Source organism: Falco punctatus (genome assembly GCF_963210335.1).
Source record: "Falco punctatus genome assembly, chromosome: 10".
NCBI classification, from domain to species: Eukaryota; Metazoa; Chordata; class Aves; order Falconiformes; family Falconidae; genus Falco; species Falco punctatus.
Genome location: NC_137590.1, coordinates 37,916,452 through 37,944,179, shown reverse-complemented (window position 1 = coordinate 37,944,179; position 27,728 = coordinate 37,916,452). Strand labels below are relative to the sequence as shown.

Below are 27,728 nucleotides of genomic sequence, written 5' to 3'. Positions count from 1 at the left end.
TAAAGAAAGTCCAGGTATGAAGGAGCTCTCAGCCTAATTACGAGTGCTCACACAAGGTACAATGTCCTCTAACCCCTGACTCCCAGCCAGTAACTACCCCTCTTGCAGAATTAAAATCAGCAAAAATATAGTTCCTAAGATCTAAAATAAACCTGCAGTTAAGCTCAGTTTGAAGTGAATTCCTTATCTCCTAAAATAATTTTTACAGTCTCTTAGAATCTGACTCCTGCTTTCCCACCTCACTCAGCTGCAGACAGCCCTAGCAGCAGAGACCATCCAAGAGACTGCCCAGGTCAAGGTAAGAAGGAGCCTTGGGAGGCCTCAGAAATAGACTCCCATTAAGGAATCTGAATACAAATGAGCACGTCACCCACACAGTGCTTTTGCAAGCCTTGTCCCTTAGCCAGCTCTGCCTGTAAAAGCTTTGAAAGAGGTATGTTCCTACCGTAACAGTCCTTACTCTGACAAGCTCTGTGTGGGGAGGCAGAAGGCAAGTCTCACCCAGCAACTGCATCTCCAAGGGGACAGAACGCTGTTCCCATGCCCCTCAGGCCCACCTGCCCTCCCTGAACTGAGGCAAGCAGTGCTGCCAGGGTGCCTCTTGCATCAGCCTGGCTGGCAGCGATGCCGGGCCAGGGAAAGCTCCCACCGATCTCGGGGACTAGGAGAAAGCCCTCCAGCTCTGGCCTGAAACTGTGGCTTCAGGGAGGAGTGTATCAGGGACTGTGGGGAGTAGGAGACCCAATAGCATCAGGAATTCTTAAAAAATGGTAAAGAATTGCTTTCAGTCTTCCAGGTGGGCAGTGGCTGGCTTCAGTGAAAGAAGTGTTGCATGTATTCTACAGACAAACACAGATGAATGCTTGAAAATCAGAGCAGGAAACTCAGTGTGTACATCCCTCCGCTGGCCCACACTGAGCTACTCCTGCATCAGCGGGGAGAACCAAGCCCTGGCAAGGGTGGCTCAGCAGTTGTCAGCAGGCTGTCCAGAAACAATGATTAGAGACAAAAATAACCTTGAAGACAAATCTCAGTGACTTCAGTGGAAGACGAAGTCAAAGAGTTATGCTGTTTTTTGAATATGAAGGTAAGTTCCTACAATGTGGCCTTTGCAGCTCCAGCTGCAGTACCGACAGGCTGTGTAATCTCTTTCTCTGTGGACGAGAGCCAAACTGGCCCAGAGAAGTGTGATCCACAGTGCCAGTCCCAGCAAGTGCCCCTGCCCTGGAAAATAACACGGTGTAAACTACACTCAGACTTGAAATCTGTGGTTAATCAACCTGAAAGGAATCACCCCCAACAAATTGCAGCGGCTGCAAATCTGATTTACCACAGATCATCAACCTGTAGGTCCAAGTTGTAGGGACCATAAGCAGACAGATGCTATTTGTTGAGTCGAACCACGACTTAAGACTTGGATGTGATGCTAATATTGCCCTTGTACAGGGTCACTGTTGGGTGGGGTTGCTGATGAAAGTACAGCTCATGGCGTGGTTGTTGCCATGACCTGTGCTGTGGTTCCTCACAGGGGCGATGGAATGGGAAGAATAGTCCTTCCTTGGGTGCTCCATATTGAAGTCAAAACACTCTGCTGAGGGAAGAGTCACTGTGGGCTGCTTCGCACTGCACTGTCTGTTGCACACGCCAACATGCAAGCACAGAGCCAGCACCATCAAGACGATCTTCTCCTGCACCAGTACAAATCCAAAGAGCTTGGGTATGACCTTTCATGACCTGGGCCTTCTTTCTGACCAGGGAAAACCCAGGGAGGGGGGAAAAATGAACAAAACACTGCATTACTCTCAGCATCTGTCCAGCATACCTATCTCAACATTGTAAACAAACTGAAAAGTAAGAGAGGGAGGAATCGGAAATCTTATTCTTCTATTACTCTGCTATGCAACTGTAAGCAAGCAGTTAATTTCTTTGTTTCTTGGTTTGTGAATGAGGTGTCAGGTTTTTGCTCCATGGGGATATATTGATGCCTTCTGTTATTAAAGGCATTAAATTGTAAAGTGCTTCTGGATATTTGGCTCCTAAGGTGCTTTAGAAATGCATTAAATTACACCCAATTATAAAACAAAGCAGGTGATCTTGTAAAGGAAGAGCTACTGCTCTGCTGGTGTTGCTCTGAGGCATTAACAGTCTACAGAATGCTCTGGGGGAATCAAGGGGAACTGCATGTGCAATTTAATTTCCAGTGTCCACTGCAAACCCAGCCCCTATTTAAATGCATTTATTTAAATCTTTATTATCTCCTTTTGCATTGGCATGGGGTCCCATTAGGTAAATCCCCTGGATCCTAAACGTAGCACTGTAAGGCAAAATTCTCATGTGAGACCTCATTCTCAGGCAACAGCTTATCTCCTCCTTATCTTCCAGTTTTTCTAGCATCTCTCAGGTTTGTGCAAATAAACTTTGTGACTTGCCATTTATAATGAAGAACAGGAACTTGGTTCGCATCTGTGTATGTCCTGCTGTCCTGCCTGAAGACAGGTAGGCTGTTATCAAAGGAACGTTCAAAGGAATGCACTGCAAGGCACAACCAACCTACCTTTTATCCACTTACTACTCTGCTATACTCGCCTACATACACAGAAGTTACTGAAGTTATTTCAGACTCCGTGAAATCCAAGCCTAGAGTACTTCCATACAAGAACATGACTACTGCCACATAAGTAGAAGTGTTCTCAGCTGCACAGGCAGCTGAAGTAACATGCCTATGGTTCTATGACCTCTGAGTGTTTAATTTAATGTGCTTTTAGGGACTTCTTATAGCTTCTGGCCTAGAAAGACTGTCACATGGTCTCCTTCATGTGTTAGATTTGTTTGCTTTTCATTTAGGAAACAAATCCCAGTCAGACTGGAAATATCCTACAAGACAAATGACTTGTAACACCAATCTTCTGTTATGTCAAGACACGATAGTATCAACCTCACTGCACGCAGATGGCCTCTACTGTCTTGAATTTTAATTTAAACACACCTGTATGAACTGCTATGTCATGTGCTACACATACACGCAGAAAAAGGAAGCCTGGTCCTGAAGAGACTGCCCACAAATAGATGGGATAGGACAGGATGTATTCTTATTTCTGTTCCCCAGGTGAGGACCTGAGGTGCAGAACAGGTTGGTGATAATACCCAAGGCCACAGAGGGAGCCTGAGCTTGGTTTACAGTCTTGTGGATGAGAGCACCCATCTTCCTCCAGTGCCATCATGAATTTTTACGCTTACATCTGTCTTCGGAGATGCACCACTGCTCCTGTGAATCTAGAGGGTCAGTGTCCCCCGTGTCACTGCGCACAATGACTCAGAAGTGTTTCCTCCCTGGGCGCAGGCCTGTGGCAGTGTACTTATTGCTGTAGACCTTCTCTGTGGCTGAACCATGTGGTGGCACTGACACCACATTTCAGGACACCACAATCAGTCTTCTACATCTGAGCTGTGATTTAGGGTCACAGCGTTTGGGAATTCTCCAACCAGCTGCAGGTAGGTGTGCGGTGAGGGGAAATCTAAGAACTAATGAACACATTCAAGTATCATTTCCTCTGTTTGGGGACCCTCTCTCTGTCCTTTTATGGGGCAAATATTTTGCACTTCAGTCCCTCCCTTCCAAAGTCCCTGTGTGTCTAGGAAAGTACTATCCCTGATTTCTTCTACCCTGAGCAACCTGAGGACCGACTTGCCCTGTGTAATTCCTTTCTGAGGAAAAAATAAGGCTATTAAGTTTTAAAAAGGACCCTCTGAAGAGACGACAAGTACAAAAATACACTACAAGGCTCCGTAAGTCCCAACAGATCATTATAGTAGTAGCAATCCCTCTAAGAAGCAAATCGGCCTGCCTCCATGTGGCTGCTTAGACCCACTTGCAATGGAAATGATGAGACCAGAGTGCTGAGGGGACAGACACTGTTACATTAGTCCTGTTAAGGGGATTTGCCTGATTAAATAATGGCATGAAAACCAAGGCAGCATCTGGGGATGTCTTGAGCAATAACTGCTTCACTCTTTATTCCTTATCCCTCAGCTCTGAACCATGCTGCTCCTCTGCTTGGCTCAGCTAACTGGGTCTGGCTTTGAGCTAGTGTGAAGGTGGGACTTGGGGAAACACAGTGACAAGAGGTAGGAAAATCCCTTCTGACTGGGGAGTTTTCTTCCCCTTGAGTGAAACTAATGTTTTGGATTGCTCCTGTGGCCTATTTTGGATAAGGTGTGTGTATGATTGGGATTATTTGTTTTTTTCAAGAAAAAAGCCTTCCCAACTCCAGCATGGATGCAGAAATTGCAAGAAATTTCTGTCAGCAAAGGAATACCTCCTGTCAATACCCAGATGTGACTGAGATGCTCAAGTTTGCTCTATACAGTACCTGCAACTTGCATTTGAACATCATAAAGGGCTTCTTTATAACTCCTCTTGAGGATAATCTGGTACAGGTCAGAAACTGATCGCTTGGTAAGGACTGGGAATGGTTCTTGTCCTCCTCCCTCTTGTTGATAAGCCTTATTTTGCCACATCACTGGTGGTGGTGGTGAGGCCAAGACAAATGTGTAGCTATAATGCTCTGTTTCCTGACTTGGGTGGTAACAGAAACCATGTCCTTGAGCATAAAAGGGACATCTATGTGTACAGGAGCCACCTGTACATGATCAGCCTGATAGAAAAACGTTTCAAGGACAACAATCCTAGAGATTTCTTTAAGCTGTAAAGACAGTGGAAGGCTTTGTCCTCAGCAAAATGCACAGAGTTGGCTTGGGAGATGCCACATAAACCTTATTGTACAGTTCATTAGTTTGATTATCTTGAAAGCTGAGGGAAAACAGCTGATGTGATACAGATAAACTTGTACTGAGAGCTACATTCTTACATTGGGGCTGATTCTGCAAGGTACTATAGAGCCTCAGCTCCTGTATTTTTTTAGCCTAGGCTTAAAAAAAAAGGAAAGCACAGAAATTAGCCTGTAGCCTGTACAGAAGTGAGCTCAACATCCATGTTAATAGAAATTGTACCTCAGAAAGCACAGCATTGGGACCTCAAGCATTGTCTTTACAACCCAATGACTCCCCATGGTCACTCAAGGTTTAATCAAGAATGATTTCACTTCAATTAGCATGAACTGTAGTTGTGTGCTCGAAAAATTCTGCTTCTTATGATGAATCAGAGAACTTCCCCAGTGTTTAATGGTTTGCTGAACACTGTTGCTCCAGCTGCAGAGGGCTGGATTGTGCAGCTGACAAGCTTCTGTGCACAGAAGTCCCTCTGCCCTTACCACCACAGGGAGGCTTACAAAAAGACTAGCCACAAAAAGAGTAAAGACTTATTGCAGGACTTCATGAACCTAAAGCACTGGCGTTTCTCTGTTTGGTGATGTGGTAACAAAGCCATGCTGCACAGATGGGAGATGGGTTGTGTAGCACCAAAGCGGAGACACAGAAACAACCATTTTTTATACTGGTCACCTGGATATTGCCTTCTGAGACTTCTTCAGTCAAGCCTGAATGTCCTTCTGCTCTATAGGAATCAGCACTACATAACATGACTCAAGAATCATGCGTCTTTTCTTGCTGGTGTTACTGCTACTGAGGGTAGTCAGCATCATGCTTTGTTACCTGGGTGTGTATTCAGACATAAAAGTCTGAATTTCCTAATTAATAATTAAGCAATTGCAAGTCCTAAACAATAAAGATTTAAATACTTTGCTACCTCAAGTAGGAAGCTATCCAGGGATTTCATGGCAGGTCATGATCCCTTCGTTCTCAAGACACACTTAGTGTCTTTGAAGCATGATCTCTGATTATATTATTTCAACTTCAGCATGCTGGCACCCTGACGGGTCATCCCATTCAAACTGAGGGACTGAAAGAATTATAATCCTGTCTCAGTACCATTATATTTACAACAGGCATTTCAAATGTGATGGGGTTATTTGCTGTACTGCCTACCCTCCTAACCCATACTTAGACTACAGTATCCATGACAGTAATCTGAGAATCTTCCAACAGTGACCGCTGTAATCACACATGCGATGCAGTGCGAGAGGTCAGATGGTAGAAGAAACAACTGCCGTTACACCTAACATACTAATTCAGGGGACAGCTCAGCAAGAAGGATGGCAAAATGACTTTGATTTGGCTTAAGGACTGCACAGCTTATGCTGCTCTCCATCTCCTTGCATCACCTCTGAAAACTCAGCAAAAAGCAGCACAGCTGTGATGCTAAATGTGCTTTTGTGAAATACGAAATTGATAATCCTTTACAAAGTGTGGTATATGCTAAAACCAACAGAAAGTAACAGCTGATAGATGGGAATTCCATCTGGATGGATACTGCATGTCATGCTTGAGGGTGACATTGCTAGAATTCCTTCCTGTTCCTTCCTTCCACTGCTTCTCCCATACTAACTTCATTCACAGCTCAGGTTCAGAAGTCATACTTGTCTCCTGCAAACCTCCCACAGTGTAAGTGGTACTAGAAAGAGGGATCTTGGTGCATTTTGTCCATTTCTTGGTGTCCTCAGCTCACACCTCTAGTACATATCCTAACAGCATATCCCCCTGGTCTGGCTCCTGCCAGGCTAAGGAAATGCTGGAGTTGGAAAAATCCACCACCTTCAGCAGTCCTGGAGGCTCTGTGACAGCAGGAGAGCTCTGACACGCTACTGCACCCACAGGCCTATGCTTGTGTAAGTGAATCCAGAGCTCTTCCTATTTTAAGACACTGAACCAGCAAGGTTTTAGGGTGAAAGGAGCCTTAATAAAAACAGAGCAAGTTCTGTCCAACAAAACAAAGCAGTTTCTAACATAGCATATACATGTAGACCCTGTTCCAAGGCTGGCCATTTAAGAAAAATGCTCGCACCATTTGACATGGGACCATCTGAATTCAGCTGGGAAAGGGCACCCTCTATGAGCACTGACCACCACTTGTTCTCTACAGGTGTTTGGGAGAGGTGTCTAGCATTAAAGGTTTGTTTCTGTCTCTTACTAGCTGACTGGTGAGCTGTGCGATACATGTCCTATAACCTGTCTGGTATGGCTTTGAGTGCCTTACGTCTCTCCTTGTTTAATAAATCCCTTTACAGTCCTGTGTAAAGTGGTCAGGTGCTATCTGGACTGCTTGGACTAGTGAATTTGCTTACTGGCTTGCAAAATCCTGTGAATATTCTTTAAGTTTATTCGCCAAAGGTTACAGTACCCCTAATTAATAGACATTTTTTAAAATACAGATCTTGCTTTTTGCTCTTTAGTCCACCTTGCAGCAGTCTAGTTAGATCTCCATAATATGTAAGAAGAGCAAAAGATGTACTATTAGAAAATATCTGGTTTTAATCAAATTAATAGGGAGTAAAGTATCCAAATTCAAGTTCTGCTCTGAAAGCCTCAGCTAAAATGCAACAACCCTCCACACTCCTGCCCCAAACCAAGAAACTCAACCAGTGCAGCATGCCCTGACAAACTTGATGCTAATGGCTTGTCTACAGAATGCTCCTGTGAGCACACAGGGTCATAAGGGATATCGTGCATATGGACAGTACATACTCTCCTAGGCTTAATCTTAGATAGTGCAAGTGTTCAGACAGGAGAAGAATCGTAGCTTCAGGCTTCAAATCGGATTTGTGTTGTCTTCTGATGCAAAAGTAGTTTTCCCATCTGAGTAACTAACCTCAAGGCTCTCATCTACTACATAAACTCTCATTTACCAGCTTCCACATTCAGCCAGATCTTTTTCTAAATTATGTGCACCGACTAAGGCCCACTCAAGTATCTATCACAAGATTCTATCAATAGTTTAAGCTATTTGTTGATGGCTTCTGACAGCCTTTTGTTTTTACAATGCTTTAGTTATATGGTCATACAGAGTAAGAATTCTCCTCCCAGTTTTGTATCACCTGCAGCCTTGCTGAGGTTACTCTCTGTCCCCTCATCCAGGTCAGTGACGAGTAAGTTGAACAGGACCAGACCCAGCACTGACACCTGGGGAACACCGCGAGCTGCAAGCCTCCAGCCAGACTCTGTGCCACTGATCTCAACCCTCTGAGCTCTGCCTTCAGCCGGTTCTCAACCCACTTCACTGTCCACACATCTAGTCCGCACTTCCTGAGTTTATGTACAAGGATGTTATGGGAGACAGTGTCAAAAGCCTTGCTGAGGTCAAGGTAGACAACATCCACTGCTCTCCCCTTGTCTACCCAGCCATTCCATCACAGAAGGCTAACTGGTTGGTTGGGCGTGATTTTGCCTTGGTGAATCCATGTTGACTGATCCTGATAACCTTCTTTTTCTCCACATGCTTTGAGATGACCTCCAGGATGAGCTGTTCCATCACCTTGCCGGGGATGGAGCTGAGGCTGATTGGTGTGTAGTTTCCTGGGTCCTCCTTCTTGGCCCTTTTGAAGACAGAGTAACATTGACTTTCTTCCCGTCCTCAGGCACCTCTCCTGTCCACCATGACTTTTCAAAGATGATGGAGAATAGCTTGGCAATAACATCTGCCAACTCCCTCGGCACTCATGGATCCTCCTCAACCAAGGGAAAGTCTTCCTTTCTCCAGACTTCCTCTCTTGCCTCCAGGATAGGTCTGGGAAACCAGAGGGCTGGCCTTGGCAGTGAAGGCTGAAGCAAAGATGACATTCAGTAACTCTGCCTTCACTGTGTCCTTTGTCACCAGGACATCCACCTCATTCAGCAGCGGGCCCACACTTTCCCTGGTCTTCCTTTTGCTACTGATGTACTTGAAGAAGCCCTTCTTGTTGTCCTTGACTTCCCTCATCAGACATAATTCCAAACGGACCTTAGCTTTCCTCATCACCTCACTGCAGGCTCTGCAAACAACTCTATATTTCTGCCAAGTGGCCTGCCCCTTTTCCCACGTCCTATAATCATCTGTTTGAGGTTTGACAGAAGCTCCTTGCTCATCCATGCAGGTCTGCTGCCCCCTTTGCTTAATTTCTTACTCATGGGGATGCAGCTATCCTGAGCCTGGAGAAAGAGATTCTTGAGTATTAGCCACCTCTCTTGGATCCCCTTACCTTCTAGAGCCCTAATGCACGGGATTCCTCCAAGTATGTCCTTTAAGAGGCCAAAGTTAGCTCTCCTGAAATCCAGGGTTGCAATCCTACTTGTTGCCCTGCCTCCTCCACGCAGAATCTCATGGTCATCTGCCCATTTCAGCATTTCTGAGGCTACTGTAGTCCTTTGGAGTGTGTCTGTGATTTTGATCAGTCCAGAATTCGTCAGATTCTTTACTACTAAAAAAAACAGTATTAAAATAATGTAAGCAACTTTAATGAATTCTGCAAGAGTTTTCTCTTCTTTTAAAAGGGTTGACGGGGGACTGTTGACAGGAGCACAGTAACACGGGTAAGAAATTATTCTCTTTGTCATACATTAGGGCCTTTGGCAACCTATATGTAAACATTAAGTGCTAAAGGTATCTACACCTCTAGCACCTTTACCGTGTTGTTTTCTGCTGTTTGCATATACTCATTTCCCCCCAGGTAGGAATCTCTTACTATCTATCTTACTAATATCCTCATCTTAATAGCTACACATTTTAAGTGAATAATGTCACACTTTCAGGCACTTATAATTACATTTATAGCCACCTGTATTAAGGCCTATCTTAATCTTTAGACAAGCTATAAACACAATGCAGTCCATCACATTGAGCCAGGCTGGAACTGCCACATTCCCTCAGACTTCAGTCATAAAAGCACAGATCTGGTAATTGCAAACATGTTTAAGAAAACTAGACACTAATGAAAGAAACATACTGATGGGATCCTTTGCAATGAGGAGCTGAGGTCATGCTGAAAGTCCAAGGCCTGTGTGGTTCACAGCTATTACATGGAACTCGCTGTGTATCCTCCTGAAAACCATCCGTTTGAATCTGGTACCTAGAGACACAATGTTGCAATTACACAACTCATAATAGTGTTCCCAAGTGGTCATAATGTTGTTTTTTTTTAATTGCTTTTTGACTGAGATAAACCAAGAAGAAATTTCAGCTCACAGACTGCTGGAGAACGATATAAATTTCAGGGGTTCAGGGAGCCCCTTAACTAGGTCTAACCTTTAATTCTCCAGTGGTCTGCTCCATTTTTGTATCTTTCTCCCTAAGGAGAAGATGGAATTTTGATGCATATAATAAGAGGAAAAATAAATATTTTTCTTTCCACTAAATTATGGTCTATAGCCTGGCATAATCATACATGCTGGGGAAAAAAATATCTTCATGTCTTGCTCCACTGATTTCAGTGGGATTTCCCATGATGTAATGAACTCAACAGAGTGGCCAAGCCTTGCACAATCTAGCCTTCAAGCAAGGTTAAATGTCCACTCAATTTTGAAAAAATACTCAGGAATTGAATAATCTGCCTTAAAAAGTGTTTCCGTTATTTACCATGAGTACTGTCAGTGCCTTAAGGAGGATACCGCTGGATAATGTGATTGATTGTAACTTAATTAATATGAAAGTCCACATTTTGAATCAGACAGAGGAAAGAATCCAAGATAGAACCAAAATATTAACAGAAAAGGAAAATCAAAAGTCTCGTTAGTCAGATGTTGCTGATAGGAACACTCCCATGTGTTCTATAAGCTGTGCTAAGCATGGATCATATGGTTCCTATCTGATAGATACAACAAAATCAATCACTTCTCTAATTCAGTTCTGGTCTAAGTCAAGGAAAAGCAGTCAGATTTAGGTAGGGAGAAATGTAAAATACAGATGCTTGAAATTAGGCACCCAAATCCACAGATGTGACTTTCAGAGGTGCTGAGTGTTCTGCCCTCTCATTGTTGCTCCTGAGTATCAAGCCATTTCTATCTGAGTGCTGAAAATCTCACTTTGAACAGTGTATGTTAAAATGTGTATTTTGCTAAGTGTCACGATTAAATTTTTTTTGATTAATCAATACTCCACTTTGCATTTAAACCTTATCTAACTTCCCTTTTACCTACATAAACGAGATAATAATCTTGGTCTGACCTTGGACTGGCTCCTTGGTGATTGGGATATAAAGATTGGTGCCTTTCTTTTTTTCTATGATGTAACCCTGCACTGGGGAACCTCTGTCCCAGGCTGGGAAGTTCCAGGTGATGGTGACAGCTTCTTTCCTGACATCTACAACCTGAGGCTGAGACACCCGTCTCAGATGTTCTACACTGAAAAAAATCAAATTAGCACAGTACAGTCAGAATTCATTGACTCCAAATTCTGTGTGTGTATAAATATATATATGTATGTATAGCAAGAAGTCAAGGAGAGTAACTTCTATTTTTAAGTTTATTCGTGGCCACAGTCTTTTTCTAAAGATTCTTTTTCTTTGCCTTCTACTTCCCTTTGTCATTTCAAACATTGAAACATTTAGATTCTTGCACTCAATCAGAAAACTAGCTCTTTCTGCAATGCATTAGAGTGGCTCAGAAACACCTTCCGTAATCCACAGGTTTGGACAAAAAGGCAAAGTTCTAGAAGTAATGTATGTAATTTTTCATCAAGTTGGTAACAACTTTCTTTCTGAAATGTTTCAATAAGCCAGGCTTGCTGTTTGCACTATATCTTCTGTGATATACTCTGGTTTTGGGGAAAGAGGACTGCAAATCCCCCTTTCACTGGGGATCCCAGTCCACAAAGGAAATCCAGGAACAAGAAGTACCCCAACTACAACTGCCAGAGAATAGTGCAGCAATGTTTTCTAACCGAGTTAGTTTTTGGCTGACTTATTTTCTTTTTTGGCCACAAACCAAAATGTTTTTAAGCATTCCCTTTTAAATTATCTTCTCTGCTCCCTCACAATATTTTCCAGAGAAAGACACTTTTCATTTCTGCTGTACCCCACTAAGCTGACCCTGGAATACCATGTTAGTCCTCTCTTGCGGCCAGTCTGTGTCAAGGGGTTTCTGGGTCCACAAACATTTGCAGTGAAAGGACCTGGGTATTTGTTTGATTTTGCTTATCAGCCTAAGCACAAAAGCAGCCTCTAAGTTCTGTCCTTGGAACTTGTCCCCTGAAGCACAGGGGACAGTATTCTATTGGGGACTGGCAAGGAGGAAGAGGACAAAAATATCGGGAAGTGGGACTGTGAAACCACATTAAAAACAGCTGACTAATAGGTTCTCCAGCAAACACTTCCTCTGTTTCCAGGGGCTTGATGAGGCTCCCTGCTGATGGCATGCATTCTGAATTCTTTCCCTTCCTCCACTTTTGCCACAGCAAATGTGGTGTAGTTGCTCTCCGCCCCTACTTGGATCCAGAATTTTTTTCTCCAGCCATCCTCCTCTCGAGGCCTGACAGAGTCACCTGTTTTCTCCATTACCTTCGGGTGCTTTCCATCTCATTTTACATTTTCCCCACGTGTTGCAGGAACTCTACTTTCCCCTGTGGGGATTTTGGTTTGTCTCCAGTGTGAGCAGCTGACCAGAGTGACACACAGGGCTATTATTCAGAGGGTCATATCGTCTCATGGTGTAAATCAGTGTAGATGACAGCAAAACTAAACTGACCTGAACCACCTGATTTGGTAACTCAGAGTCTGCCCCACTGCAAGATTTTTAAAGAGAAAGTCTGAATTATAGCACCTGTAAGCAAACATATCTACCAGTGATTGTCCTGTTACGATTAATGTAGGACCTACCAATGAAGCTGAGGTAAGGATTCTTAGAAGCTGGAGCCACAGTGATTTTTCAGATTCAGCATAACGGCTCCGCTCAGGTTTTGATTATAACACAGTCACTGGCCTTCTCCATCACTGCTTCTGCCACCGCAATGCCATCTTTGAACCATGTGACTTTGGGCACTGGCTTTGCCTCGAAAGGCACCTTGATGTTTGCTGTATGCGTAGTTCTCACAGTAATGCTGCGTGCAGCAAAAAGCTCAGGGACAGGCTCTTGAATAACAGGAGAATCTGGAAAGAACGGAAGATGTTTGAAAGCTGCAGCTGCAGATACAGCGTGACATCTTTCCCATACCTGCAAGTTCCCAGAAAAGGTGGTCCAAAGCTGGGCCCTTCATAAATTCATGTTTTTACTATAAGAATTCTGTATTTTGTGAAAGCCTCTGGGGACACTAACAATCTTCAGCACGTCTTGATTCAGTTAATTTAGTTCTGTTTCTTATACAGGGAGCTGGCTGTCCTCCTTTAGCTGTTCAGCTCAGCAGCAGAAGTGGGACCTCTAGGAAACAGCAAACCCCAAAGCTCCTCACTTCCCTAGGGCCTGGAGATTTGATTCCAGGCAGTTTCTGTTTTGTAAGGCGCAAGAAGCAGCCGTTTGTGCTGTTCTTCCCTAAGGCTACACCGGGATATGTATCTGTGATCATGATAAAGATACTAGATTCAAAGTTAGGTACTGCTTCTAAAGAAAATGCTCCCTCATTTGTTACAAAGTAATATGGGAACATGATAAGGATGTCCTGCACACAATAATAATAATAGAAAAAACCCAAACCAGGTTCCAAAATATATTTGGTGGTTTTCCTTTTATTTTTGTCACACAATGTGTACATTTAGAAATTAGAGTCATCTGCTGAAAGTGGTAAAAAGGCATTCAAAAATATGTTTGAATGAAGGAAAATCAACCCTCCCTATAGCAAAGCTTTGCTGTGGATGAGTTCTTACTGCAACACAGGTATGATAAATACTCAGTGTTGCAGACACAGCATTCTTACTGCTGCGTTTGTCCCACTGTCCTGGGCAGCATCATCTATCCACCTTGCCTTGATTCAGGGACAGAAAGACACTCGTTTCCACACTGCAGAGGAGTCTGAAAACCCACCAGGCGCCATCTGGCCGCCAAGAGCTGAGCAATATGTGTATTTATGTATTTCTACATATAATTTCAGAAAAGGTGTTTTTCTCGTTGCTCATGACAACGTCTGAAGCAAAAGCTTAGGCTAAAATTCTTGATCGCCAAATTATAAACACAGAAACCTACGCTTAGTCTCTTAAAATCAACCAATACAACTGTTCAGTTTTTTCCCCTCAGGAAACAAAGCAGCAGAAAGAAGAGGTTTTGCTCATGCACATAGCTAAGGCTGTACAGGCCCAGGGAAGGAGACTGGTGAAGCACTGATACTCTCAGTGTTTGTGTGTGCCTGGTAAAAAGCACTAAGGAGGTGGGGTGGCTGTCTCCAATGGCAACTTGTTGCTTCACTCTCTGTCCCCTTGGCTCTCAACATCTACCTCCCTCCACATCACCTCCTCTCCCGTTCTGTCAGTGGGTTTATGGCTCCCTGCTTCACTATCCAGATTCCTTTCATGTCCGTAATCTGACAAGAGGATTGAGGCAGGGGACAACCCACACTGCAACAAACACCATCTCCAACGCTGCCCCTGAATCCTCTACCAGAGTGTCCAGCTCCAAGATGACTAAGCAATCAGGATTTCTAGCTCCTGCTCTGGTAAAATGCTCTGTCATCCATCGACAAAATGAATTTAGCATTTCATGGATAGAGCGATCTGTGTATCTGCCTAGATGAGCCACATGGCATGTACTGAAGGGTGTAAGCTGCATGCAAAGGACCCATTTACTGATTACTCCAAAAATCAGAGACTGAGAGAGGGAGAAGGGTGGTAGGTGGTGAGAAGCCAAACTTGTGGGAAAGAAAGCAAGTCTACAGGCTGAGAAAATCTGTTAGCAAATGTGAAAGCATCTTCACAGCAGACTGGGAAGGAAAATTTTTAAAAAGCCAAGATCCAAAGCCAAAACTTAGTAAGACTAAGGGTGTAGGAGACTGGGAAAGATTAGATCTGTTCTTGGCTGATCTGTCCATATGTTTGCCCCTAGTCAGAAGCTGTTTATTAAAGCCATGCCAAGTCCCACAGTACCTATCTGGAGAAAACTTCCCACTAGGGTTTTGCAGTCTTTCATTATACTGATAATACCATGGGCATTTTACCTATTTATCATCCTTGAGCCATATTCCTTCCACTTTGCATCATTCAGGACAACACAGAGGTCAGCAGAATGCCCAGTTAGAGCATGGAAGTCACACACATACATGGTTGCAAATGTCTCTGGAAGAAAAACCGGTGGAAGCACATGAACAGAAAAACTGTGCAGAATAATTATCAACTGAGCATTTCAAACACCAAGTAGGTATTTAACAGTGTGGAGACCTCCTAACAAAATGGACAGGCCCTCTGGATGAAACCAGTTTAGTAAATTGGATACCCTTGGAAAAAAGTGTGCCAGAGAAAGGCCAAGTTGTTTTTACCTTTCTTTATGCATGTTCACTGGAGGGAATGCAGCTACTGGAACCCTAAAGTTGAGGCAGAAAACAGCCTCTTGGCACTGCTCCACACCCTTAGCTGGTCCAGAGGCGCTGTCAAACCAGCTGAACACTTTCCTCTACTGCCTATGTAATATTTGTATCTGAACCTGAACCTCACATGGGGAAAGATGCATCTATAACTAAGGCACCAGGCTGCAACTCCAGTGTGCACAGGCGTCAGAAGCAGCTCAGCCATGGCTTTCCAGGTTACTGGTGCCACACAAGTGGCTTCTGTCCCAGAGGAGTGGTCAGAAAAGGTCCCTGCTGCACACTGTCCCTTCAAGGCCACCCTGGTCATGGCCCACAGACAGCACTCACATACCAGGCCTAGTACCCAGCCCCAGGGCTTCCTTGCCCACCACTAGCCACACTCAACCCTAGCCATGGAATCCTTGTGGAATCCTTGCAGGGCTGCACACCTAGAAAGGCCAGGGCTGGGGATGCCACTGGGAAACAGTCCCCTTCTGGCTGGCTTTGGGAAAACAAAATGAGAAATACATGGTCACAACGCAACTAATGGAGAGACACCCCCCGCCCCCCCCCCAAGTCCATACACCTGGACAGGGTTTGTGGGGGACATCATCTGACACAGAAAATGCAGGACTGTTAGGAAAAGACCAGCTTCACAGAGACATCTGTTGGGGTGGCACTAGGACAGATCAATCTCCATGCGAGAAAATCTGCCTGACCTCATAGCTGAACTTCTTTCGGCCCCTGAAGTTTCCTTCATACCATCCTACCAAATGCATATGCAGTTGTTCTTGAACTTGTGAAGGATGCACTAACATAATTTTATCCTCCTTCCATGCAGTTCATTTTAAAATGGTGTTAAAATGCTGCACTTTTCATGGAAGGCACACGGGCATAGTTCAAAGCTGGTCTACATCTAACGGAAGTCATCTCAAATACTAATAGCCACTAAAATCTATACCCTAAATTTGAAATTCTTCTCCAGCCTATGCCGAGAGCATAAAGCCAAGCTTTCCAACTTTTCTTCCTGCTCTTAAGAACCTTGTATCTTTCTGTAAAGATCATAGACTGAAGTTTACAGCATCAATAATGCTACTGCAAAATTAACGTACAAAACAAATGTGATATTACATATTTACCAGCCACATGTCGTGCTACTGGTCCTCAGCAGACTGCAGCCAAATGTCCCATGGGTCACTTTAAAGAACCAGTATAAGAATTCACTAAAGCAACCCTGATTAAAATAAAAAACATGGTACACTTTACTAGGCTGATTTATGTGACACATGCAAGGATTGCAATGACAGATTTACTGCTTTATGCTTCTACCACTTTATACAGCATAGGAAAGTTCTTTATTATTCCCTTCATGCTACCAAGAGGGGGCATGGACTAACAGCTTATTACATGTTAAGCAACAAACAGTGCAGAGGAGTGTTACTACACATCCATTTCCTAGTCGCTACAGCAAAGCAGCATTGCTCTCCTGCAGAGTTCACTGAAGAACAGTGCAAATACTACTTTCTACTCTTCCTCTCTTGAGCCATTCACACTTACCTTCCACAGTTACACTGGCGCTGCCATACTGCTCATTAGGGTCAGCATCTTGTGTAGCTCACAATGGCTGTGCAACCTCCTGAGTCACTCAGCTCAGCAGCGTTAATGATGATGAGCTCAGCTCTCTTCCCTTCATGCTTCATGGTGTGCTTAGGAGATGTCTCAATCATTCATCCATTCTTCACCCCCTTCAGCATGACACCTTCAGAAGTCAGCACGCACTCCAGGCAGGCTTTTCCCTTCTTTTTGACTCGGGTGTTCCTGAGATTGCTGACAAATTGAATCAGAATGCCTGGGAAAGGGGAAGAGGTTGGCAAGAAAAAATGGTGCGTACCAGCAAGCACCTTACAAATCAAAACAGTTGGCTTTGTCTTTGCAGGATACAACATGGGCTCCTGTGCAGGAGAGATTCCAGGCTTGGGACTTTACTTTCAGTGTGAAAAAGAGGTCTTGTTGCTCCTCTGCTTGCCTGCCCACAGGGTAGCTTTATGAGACTGTGGCTTCCATTTTTCTCAGCCCAGGCTCTGGGGTCTTGTGTTCTAGCTGTATGGATTCTGCAGCTCAAACCCTACTATCCTGCATTCGATCCACCCACTGCTCAAAAATGCTTCCTTTTCGTTACTTATGATCAACGAAGAGCAGAGTATTCTGCGCTGGATCTCCAGTCTGAACAAGCTCTTTAAAGTCGCTGGACTGAACGCCCTTAGTTTTCACAGTGTGGGCCAACCCATCGCCAGATGGGATAATTTCATAGTCATCATCCCACTTCAACTCTTTCCCACTGAACTTCCAACTGAAGTTTTGCACTTTCTTTTGCAGGTGCATTCCAAATGCTGCTGTCTGTCTTTCAGTCACTTTCAGTAGTTTCAGTCTGCCAGAAGTTACAGGCCCACCTGTTAAAGCACCAAAAAGACAAACATTCACTCTGTTATTTTTAGTTCCTGATCTCCAATTTCCTACACTAAATAGCAAGATGTCAGTGAAGTAATTTTAATTTCTTTCTTGAGTGGTAGCTGAAAGATCAATTCTTTCCTTCAGCTTCAGTGGAAATTAAGCTAACTATAGTTCATAATGTTCAGTAGAAGTTGCACGTAATCCTACAAAGCCAATGACCAACAGACACAATGCTTTTCTGTTCAGTTGTTCTGTCTCAGCTGTGCTATTTTTTTTCCCTCTCCTTTACTGTAAGTCATCATAAAGTAGATGGTTTCAGACAAGCGCTCATGACATCCACAAGCACGCCTGGAACCATTTGGCAAGCAGAAGGAGGACTAATATCTTCCAGCATTATCTGTGAAGAGTGCTGCAGTGCCTGGCACAAGATCACTATTTGGCTTACGCAAGGTAACCTACCACACTCCTAAACAGCCTGTGCCCAAGCCCTGCTAAAGGGCTTTATCGAAAAGGTATTATACTTAAAAAATAGTACTTATGGCAAAGCTTATCTTTAAGGGATGGTCCTACTGCAATAAAAGGCAGTTGGGCAGCATCACTTTTACTTAGCATTGATTTAAAGCAAGTTTGCTATATATAATGTGGTTGATTTTCTTTCAAACAGCAGGCATGCATTTGGCTGGCCGTAAGAAGCATACACGGATGAAAAAAGATTGTTCTCATTATGCCCAGGCCCATTAATTCACTCCCAAGTTCTGCACCATGTTTGAACAAAGTTAACTTCCACTAGAAGGGCAGTGCCAGGGCTTGTTTTGTAATTCCCATCTTTTCTATTAAAACTGGTCTAAATTCAGTAGTTACTTATGCCCCTGCCACACTGATGTCAGTGGAGAATTTGGTTTATTACGTGTAATAACTAGGCTTCAAACTGAAATCTATCTCATGAAAGGTGTTTTCACATGTGTGCTCTGGTAATTGTGGGTTGATTTATGACTTGTACAATGTTAGATACCTGTTTGAGCCTAAAAAGACCAGTGAATCATTAATGTTGCAAAGACATGTAAGGAAAGAAAGTGGGTCACAGTTTGGCCCACCAATTTTGACCCTCAAGTGTCTGTCTGCAGATCTTGACACTGTATACAGAACCTCATGTATCTGAGAACAAAGATTACTGATAACTCAATGTAACGGGGAGTTTCTCATCAGCCACAAGAGGACTGTAGCTGCCTAGGTCTTTCATGTTGGTGATACACAGCATGAATTTCATATCTAGAGGCTTCGTATCATTTTTTCTCAGGGAATATGGGAACATAAAGGCTCTTCCCCATAATAAGCACAACACTTGCACCTTTGGAAACACATTCTTTTTTTGTGCAGTGGACACAGAATGCAAGACACAAAATCCTCAGTTTAAAGTCAGCAGGGGATAGGATTCTTCACCCTGCTTCACCCTCCATTTCATTTAACTTCAAAATTCTTCCAAGCTTAGTTGTTAGTAGCTGACCTAGTCACTAGTCAAGCCAGACCTCTAGAGTTTACCTTTAGTTATGATCAAGGATACTGTATAGATGGCATCAGTGTGGGTATTGGACACTACACACTTGTAGTTAATCTGTATCATCACAGTAAAAGCATTCAGATTGTAATGGAAAAAAAACCACGGAGAAAGCAAAAAGCAAAAGCTCCACATAGGCTGGGGCAGTGGTGAGTGGATATGGCAAATGTATTAGTGAATTCCTTTTTTTATTTGTGTTTAAATCACTGTTTATTTAATCACCAACAAAAATGACCTGTGGAAAACTCAGAATCCCTGAAGGCAAAAATTTTGAGGCCAAATCCAATGCTCCCTCCTCCCTAAAGATCCCTCACTGCCTTCCCAAAGCCCCAGAAACTGACAGAATCTTCCCACTGACAGCGATGTTATTTGGGATCAGGTGCATTCTTGGCCTAAGGCAGCAAAATGAAGCCACATTTCTTCTCAGAGACATCCTTTTATTCTGGTGCTCTGCACTGGAAGTGAGTATCACTCCTGAACTGCATAAACAATACATAGACCAGAGAAGGGTGAATGGAAGCAGCTGGACTTAAGACTCGCAGAGTCTGACCTGCCCTGACTGGTAAACTTGTAAACAAAGGACTGCCTGAGAGAAGTGAATTAGAGCAGACTAAGAATTAAGGACTGAGGAGGGAAAGGGACACAGCAATGCAAGCAAGGAGAAGAACAACAGGACAGAACTTCTGCAGTCACTGGACATCACAAATTAAACAGGGCTGAACTGGGACACGTCCTGAATAATATTATGAATTATTAAGATTTAGTGTTGGTTTTGCCTGAGTGACACACCAAAAGCATTAGGGTCTTGCCATGTTAAACATAAAACTAGGCAGCAAAAAAACCAGTTCCTGATCTGATGCTTTTCCTGTTGATCCAAAACACTACCATGTGATCACACAGTAGCATTTGAAAGTAGCACTGCTGCAGTAGGCTCACTGCAAATGAGGACAGTTTTATTGCTGCTGAGGAATACTATAGTGCTTAAGTTTTTTCTTTTTTAGTTTTTATTGTGTGAAAAAAATAAATATGTGGTAATGGCAAGAAAAAAAAGATGTGTTAACTTAGCACATACTTCTTAAAAATACTTCCAAAACGTTCTGTATCCCTCTTCCACTGGTAACCACTCTCTCTTTTCTGTGTTAATTAGGCTTTGGTTTACTTTTAACTTTAGCTCAGAATATTGCTTTGTCTCCTAATATTCAAGGAAAACATTGGAAATAACGAACAAACGAGTGAAATGGAACTGGGGCCTGTTACCTACTTTCTCTGCTTAGGTTTACTTTAGATGCATGGTTTCTTTTCTCGTCTGCTTCATGGAGGAGACTACATTAACCTTGCTTTACTTACTGTACTTCTTACAACTTTATATCCATCACAGATACCACTCTGGGAATGACATTTATTCATTAGCAGTGCTCTGTGCACTGACAGGAATGATCTGTGATTTTTTGTGATATACCATAAAGACTCATATGATCTTTCACTTTAGACAGTCACAGATCTGTCATATAGGAGAGATTATACATGATGGAAAGGCTTATTTACTTATGCATTAAAGGTCACATTCTTCCAGTCCTAGCCAAATTATTCAATCATGAGTTTTGCATAAACAAGAACTGCTGCATTTAAATCAATAAGGACAAGTTGCCAGCAGCTAAAATCAACAGCAGCTTTCCCGCTGGTTTTGACTGATAGATGATAAATCTCTAAAACCAGTGAGTGTGGGTATAGGGAACTGCAGATTGCATCTGGTTTTGTTTACCACTCTTCCAGTTGTAGAAGATGATGGACCAAATATTCTTGCATGAGGTGGGTGAATATATCTACGAGCACCTGAAAATGCAGTCAGTTGTTGGCACATACTAGGTATACTTTCACCAGAAATTGTTACTCACCCTTGATGCTGTCAGTAGACAAGGTTTCTCCACAAATTCAGGAATGCTTTCTCCAGCAAGGATCTTGAAGAAGCAGGTTACCATGCTAAAAGACTCCAATTAGGGAGAAGACTTCCTAGAAACATCTTCTTTGATTGGGGAAAAAATACATTAATCAAGCAGAACAGAGATGTACTGTTGGAAGGATTTGTTGACTGAGAGCGGGAAAGGGTGGCTACAACAAGAAGCACTGAAAAAAAAGTTACACAGAGAACTGCCCCAGTCAGTTAAAACTCTTGGGGGAGAAAGGCCAGCGCAGTGTAATAGCGGTAGCGGTCCATGGAGACTGCTGATCGATTCCTTGCTGCTTTCCAATCTTTCTGCAGGATTCTTGGCAATCAATTTGCTCTTTCTGTACCTGTCTGTCTTGTCATCTACACAACGAGCTGCCTTGCTGCACAGGGGTGCTGTAAGGTGCTTTGACGTTAGCTGTCATTCAAAAAGGGCATAAAAAGTGGACATAACAAAAGGCCCATTAGGACTTACCTCTTTTGCACACAAGCTGTACTGAGCTCCTGAGTGCTGCTCCTGCCCTATGTCTAGACAGATGCCCATTGTTTAAGAAAAATCCTCCTCCTTTAAACTGTTTGTTTCAGGAGACTCCAAACAGCTGCACTTTTCTATCAGAATGAAGCCATTTAGTTGTTTTTGTAAGAACTAGTCCTTCAGTTCAGTCAAAACTGTACTTTTACTCCAGCCAGACCGATGAGTAAGGAACTGGCCCTGAACAGTCATTGCTAAAGCTCCATGCAAATACCTCACTGGTACTGAGATATTTTTCTGTGGCTGATAGCAAAAGGTCTCCATTTCACAGCAGGAGAATTGAGAAAAACTCTACCACCAGCTTGGATTATTCCAGCTTATTCGTTTAGACTATTGCATTGTGCTTTTCTTTAATCAAGGACCTCCCCAGCTCTCCCAAGTGCATCACCTGCGTTAGGATATGTGAATGCTACAAGGGCCTGTGCACACCCTGCTTTCAGTGGATGTGGCTGGGAACTGTCTCATCATCTTCACTGCAGTGCCGAGACAGTAAGGAGGCTGCTTTAAGCCAAGATAATCAAAACAAGACAAAAATGTTTCTAATCAAAGGCAATGGCTGGTTCAGGGGCCATACCTGTAGTCTTGCAATAGCACATAGACCATGTGCTGGCATTTGAGATGAACAAAAATACTCGGTTCCCCCTCAGCAGAAGGCAAACCCCACTGCACAGATACTGCCCACGTTTTGTCAGCTTGGTGTGCATCACTTTGGGAGGCCATGCCATCATACTGTGGGAAAAAGCTGTCATCATATAGCCCATTTCCAGGGGGCCTCTGCTGCCTATAGCTATGCCAAGACTGGTCCCAGTATGAAAGGCAGTTTGAAGAAAAGGGACTATCTGATTCTAGTACTTGAGGGATGAGGACTAGTCATCTAGAAACTGTAGCTCCTAAAAAGTGTTCCTTAGCAAGACAGATACGGAAGGATTGGTAAGTCAGCTGTGTGCTGCTGAAGGATCTTGGGGGGCAGAAGGAAATCAACCCAAACCACAAGCCTTTCCAAGACTTGAGAGCACAAATTATAGAGCTGCAACTTATGCATTACAACCTAGAAGACACAGTCCACAGGGAAGACAGTATCAAGACCATCTGACCTTGAGACTTTGCTTTGTTATCAGCAGAAATTATAGCTATGGCATAAGTGCTCTGTTTTGGCCATCCTCCCAAGGAGATACTTTTCCTTATCAGAATATACATACCCTGATCTCCCTGCTGAACTGGCCTTTCTTTCCAGCCTGCCTGTGTTGATATGGAGAAATAGTGTGAAATGGGGACAATGGACATCGATTGTGATTGTATATGTCTGCCCAGGAATGTGGGTACGGTGACTGGTCATGGGTGTGGTGTACGGTCACATAGTCACACAGCTTTGAGGAGACGCCTGCCCTTCTTCCTCTAACAAAGGGGCTATTTAAAAAAGAATGAGAAAAGGATGAGAGATATTCCAATGCTATCTAGAGGGAGGGAGTGCTAAGTCTCCTTGCTGGAGAAGACCGCTCCTTGCTGGAGACGCAAGGAGATGATCGGATGGTCACAAGAACATGAATGACCTACAAACCTGCAAGATCACCACATTCCAGGCAAAGGACTGATAAGCTAATTAACATACGAGGCGAGAGTAAGCGGGGTTTAGGTAACGAATATGTATAGGCGTTAATTGAATATTCATTTGTTTCATTGTATAAATGTGAGATGGTTCGTCACTTCGGGTATGCACGCTTGTGGAGGAGCGATCCCCGTGCATCTGCGCGCAATAAACATACCTACTTTATAACTTTCGAGTTATAGTCTAATTCCGTATGTCACTAAGAGAAAGAGATCACTCCTGCTTTCACCTGGTCTGCCCAAAGATGGTCTCATCCCCTCCCCCCTCCCTGTTCTGTTCTCACCCTTTCACTCTTGCAGACCAGTGGTCATTGGTGTTGAAGACAGCAACGACTGGGGCTGGTTGGGAAAAGATGTCACTCTGTAATCCCAAATGCCCTAGAAAAGAGCATATTTTGCCCTCAGTCATTGTGGGGCAAATCCACACCGGTAGCACCAAGTGCTAAAAGGGGAAGGCACACAGCCTGCTGATTTACTCACTTGCTCCACTGCACAACTCTCTGCCTAACTTCAGATTTATTTGGATTTTCAAATCCTGCAAAGCTCATAGTGACACAGTTTAAAAGCCTGCCTACCATTTTAATAGTTCCTTGTTTCACCTTAAAAATGGAATTCCCTTTACTTTTTTTACTTTCTTTTGCCTGATCAAAATTTTTTATCCTTGGCCACAGATTTTCTGAAAATGAAAATATTACAGGTTAAGATCCAGTGCTTGTGCCAGCTAAGAAGCAGAAGCGGCTGGTAAGAATCAGATTTTTTCTAAACTGCTGGGGGGTATTACATTTTGTTATCTTTCAGTCGGGAGAGCAAGCACTTTGTGAGAAAAACTGCCCTTAACAGTAAACAATGAGCTTTTGGAAGCCTCACCAGATTACAAGATTTCCTGTTAATTGATGAAACTGGAACCGACTTCCTGAGCCCAAAAGGTTGCACTTGAAGGATGTGACATTCCCTGTTACTACCATCACTACAACTCAACTTGCCTATACCTCGACTGTGGGCAAGAAAGAAAACAGAACAATAATGCAGACAACCCTCTGTGCTTAGGAACACAGATACACCATGAATCAACCCAGGCGCTCTGCACAGAGATTAACTTCACTCATCACACAGTGTGGCTATCCCTCTGTGCTTACTATGGCTGCTGATAACAGCACCAGCGCATATTTACAAGACAAACCAGCTCTCAAGACTTGTCAGTACCTCTGAAGTGCACACAACTAAGACTGGGTGCAAGTGAATAGTAATTTTAGTTTCAGTTACAGAAGACAGAGTTTGGACAAGTTTGACTATATCTTTTGTACGTGACAGAGTCTTCCTTACAACATGCTCTTTGCAGCTCTTTTACTCCTGGTTTTAAGTGTCTCAAGGAGTTATAATTCAGAGTGGTACTTCACAAGGTGCCTTTCTTGGAGGGGAAGGAAAGAAAAGAAAAAGCAAAGCAGCCGTGAGACCAAAGTTACTGATCTCACACAGCCTATTTCCACCCCGCCTGCCCACAGCTATGGAATACAAACTATCAGGGCATTCTTGAGAATATACGTTTATGTATATTTTACCTTTTTTCTCCCCAGCTGCTAAGGTCTTGATTGTTCCTACTAAATAGACAGGAACTTTCAAGACCATTACTGATCCTTCTGTGTCCCTCAGCTCACATGACATTCTGTAGACTCTTGCATTCCCAGGAAGATGCCTGGGTCCCTGTACACTGGACAAATACGGCTTTGAGTAATTCAGAATCTAAATACATGCTGGCCTCCTGTGGGGCATGTTGCTACATCCTTTACACTGGCTTCAGCAGTTTCTCATTCCTGGAATAACAGGAAAATAAAACCTCAAGTATGAGGCTAAAAGTGGTAAATTTTCTACAGGCCAAAAGGATACCTTTTAATTAAAAATAATTATTACCTCCCCAATCCCAGATTTTCTTACGATTGATTGTGACTCCATCTCAAAACTTTGACCAAAAGCAGACTATTAAACAATTTACCAGTCTTGTTTTGCATGTTAAAAAAAATTATTGTGGGTCCAAGTTTCAAACAATTAAACATTCAACAAATCCTGCTTTGGCATTTAAATCAGTACCTGGTGCTCCTTTCACACCTCAGTGAAATCGCCAGGCTTTAACTTTGTTTATTTTTAAGCTATACAGACAGCGTTTCTGAGTCCAGCCAGTTCATTCAGCTACTCAAACAGGAACTAAGCTCTTTAGAAAATCAGTTCATAACTTTAGATTACTGAAATTGTTCTTTCATCAGTTCTCTTCTGCTTCTTAATAAGTCTGAGATTATGTCACCCTTCTTCATATGGAGGAGGACTTCATTCCCAATAAGTAAGGTACTTCTCAAGAGAATGAATTACAGATCTCAGCCTGCATTAATTAGCTCTCTTTTACTTTGCTAGCATTAATAGCAGCAGTGCTGAAATAGTGCAGGTACAAGAAGCTGGTTTATGTGTATAGGGCTCTATCCATTCTGAAGGACACCAGCTACACATCCTGCTTGCAACAAAGGCTGACCTAGTGGCAATAAATTGCTGCTCTTAACTGAAGGCATTTGATTTCTGTTTGGAGCAGACTGCTGTTACCTATTCTGCATTTACGTTTAATTCAAATGAAAAGGGAGTCTAGTGCAGGAGGCACCTGGGTTATGCTTTGCAAAACCACAGGAACTTGGAAAACCAAAGAACATCAAAATCTCGCTAACCTCCAGAGGCTGACAGGAATAATTCTAGGAGTAAACTCTGGAAAAGCAATGGCAAAACCCCCTGGGAATATACCACCTTTCCTGATGATTTTAAGATGACTTCTGCTAGTCTAGGAAAGAAAGAGGAAAGTAAAAAAATTTAAGAAAAAATGTGAAGAGGTTGAAACCAGTGAGCAAAAAATACCATATACAGACAGCAAAAACAAACACGTGCTGTAGTTCGCAGGCTAAAGAAGGATTCCAACAAGGCAGAATGCTTCTGTGCTCCCTTCTCGAGAGGTCAGCGTTCTTATTAACACAGATGCATTTATCAAATCAGAAGCGCGTGGAAATGGGATCGGTCATGCTGTAAAGTGGATAAGGTATTATTTATTGCTTGTCTAATAAATCTACCAAGGAACCAACCTTCAATTACCTCCTCAGTATTCTAATTCATGAACAAAAGCCCAACGTAGACACAGAGAAACCCGGTATCTGGGCTGGAAGTCACATCTTCCCCAACAAAACCAAAACGCTGCGAGCCCAACCCAATTCCTCCCACCTATCCAAACCGACCCAAAAACCAGGCAGCCCCTTTCGATATTCATCCTCCCTTGCACTTCTGTTCTTACACCAGCTACTGTGGCACATTGAGTGGGCACGTACGTATGTGCACACATGCACACACAGCCCATGGGGGAAAACCTATGTGCATGAATGGAATGAGAAGATCTTTCAGTTCGGATTGTTAAGTCTGGCCACACTGCCAGACATGAGCCTCAAAATGCGGAGTGACTCTGAATGATCTGTTCATTGGCCTGGCCTTTGTGACGCTTGAGTGTTTGCTCTCCATATTCCTTATAACAGCCTAAAGACCAAGAAGATTACAGTGGATGTAGTGAAACCAATGACATCTGGTTTTCTTTCAAGACAAAAAGAGTCAAAGCAAATTTACAATAGGAGGTTTCTGTTGTGCCTTATTTGTTTTGGCTGAATTCCTGACAGTCTTCCTTGTGTCCACCCCAGAAGCAAACAAGCTAAGCAAGCAAAGCAGAAAGAGCAAAAGGATCTATATAGGATTTTTTCCCTCTGATCCCTGGGGAGAAGTGTTGTCTTTGCCCTTCCAGAGGAAAGCAGACACCTTACAGCTGCTACTGGTGCTAGGGCAGTTAAGGTCAGACATAACAAGATTACTCTGACTCAGGCAAACACTACCATTTCCCAAAGGAGAAATACCTTTAGTAAGATACACAGTACTGCAGACTTCTCTTTCTCCAAAATTCTGAGATGTATTGAGATCAAAATGTATGCAGGAGACGCTGAGCCCTCTGAAGAGTGTCTAGCAAGACAGGCTCTCTCCAAGGGAAGAGATGATCCCTGGAGAACACTGGCTATCAGCATATTGGATTAAAACTAGTGCAATACAGTGACTGATTTAACTCTATTTTAACCCTGAGAGGCAAAAGGCAGCTAAGAGATAAAGAAGTGACAGGGAACACAAGTAGTACAGTGCAGTGGAGAAAGGGCCGGGAACTGCAATACCTAAGTCTTTTGCCAGAGTGTTTAATCTTTATTTTCTTAAATGCTTTGAGCCATATTGCCAGCTCTAGTGCCAACACAGCTTTTAATCCCGAGTAAATAATTTAGACTTTCTCTGCATTCAGCTTTGCTATCAACTGAATAAACCTGACACTGCTGCCCTGCTGGGGATT

General features: G+C 43.2%; 1 protein-coding gene and 1 long non-coding RNA gene across 2 annotated transcripts in view; one reads left to right on the top strand and one right to left on the bottom strand.

Moving 5' to 3' along the window:
• Nucleotides 1–23,501, top strand: part of LOC308070998 — an 80,223-nt gene extending 56,722 nt beyond the window's left edge. Inside the window, exon 2 of the long non-coding RNA XR_013930964.1 lies at nt 23,105–23,501. This is a non-coding gene — a long non-coding RNA (uncharacterized lncRNA). The remainder of the gene's footprint in view (nt 1–23,104) is intronic.
• IGSF22 (immunoglobulin superfamily member 22) lies at nt 1,529–22,966 on the bottom strand. The gene is given in 16 exon segments (XM_080405886.1): nt 1,529–3,313; nt 3,317–3,383; nt 3,385–3,399; nt 6,413–6,519; nt 6,523–6,705; nt 9,811–9,896; nt 10,991–11,189; nt 12,305–12,312; nt 12,315–12,349; nt 12,351–12,417; nt 12,717–13,009; nt 16,384–16,441; nt 16,848–16,971; nt 16,975–17,224; nt 17,424–17,694; nt 21,146–22,966. Coding segments are annotated over 15 exon segments (1,791 nt in total). The 5' UTR covers nt 17,627–17,694; nt 21,146–22,966; the 3' UTR covers nt 1,529–3,217.
• Nucleotides 23,502–27,728: the final 4,227 nt, after the last annotated feature.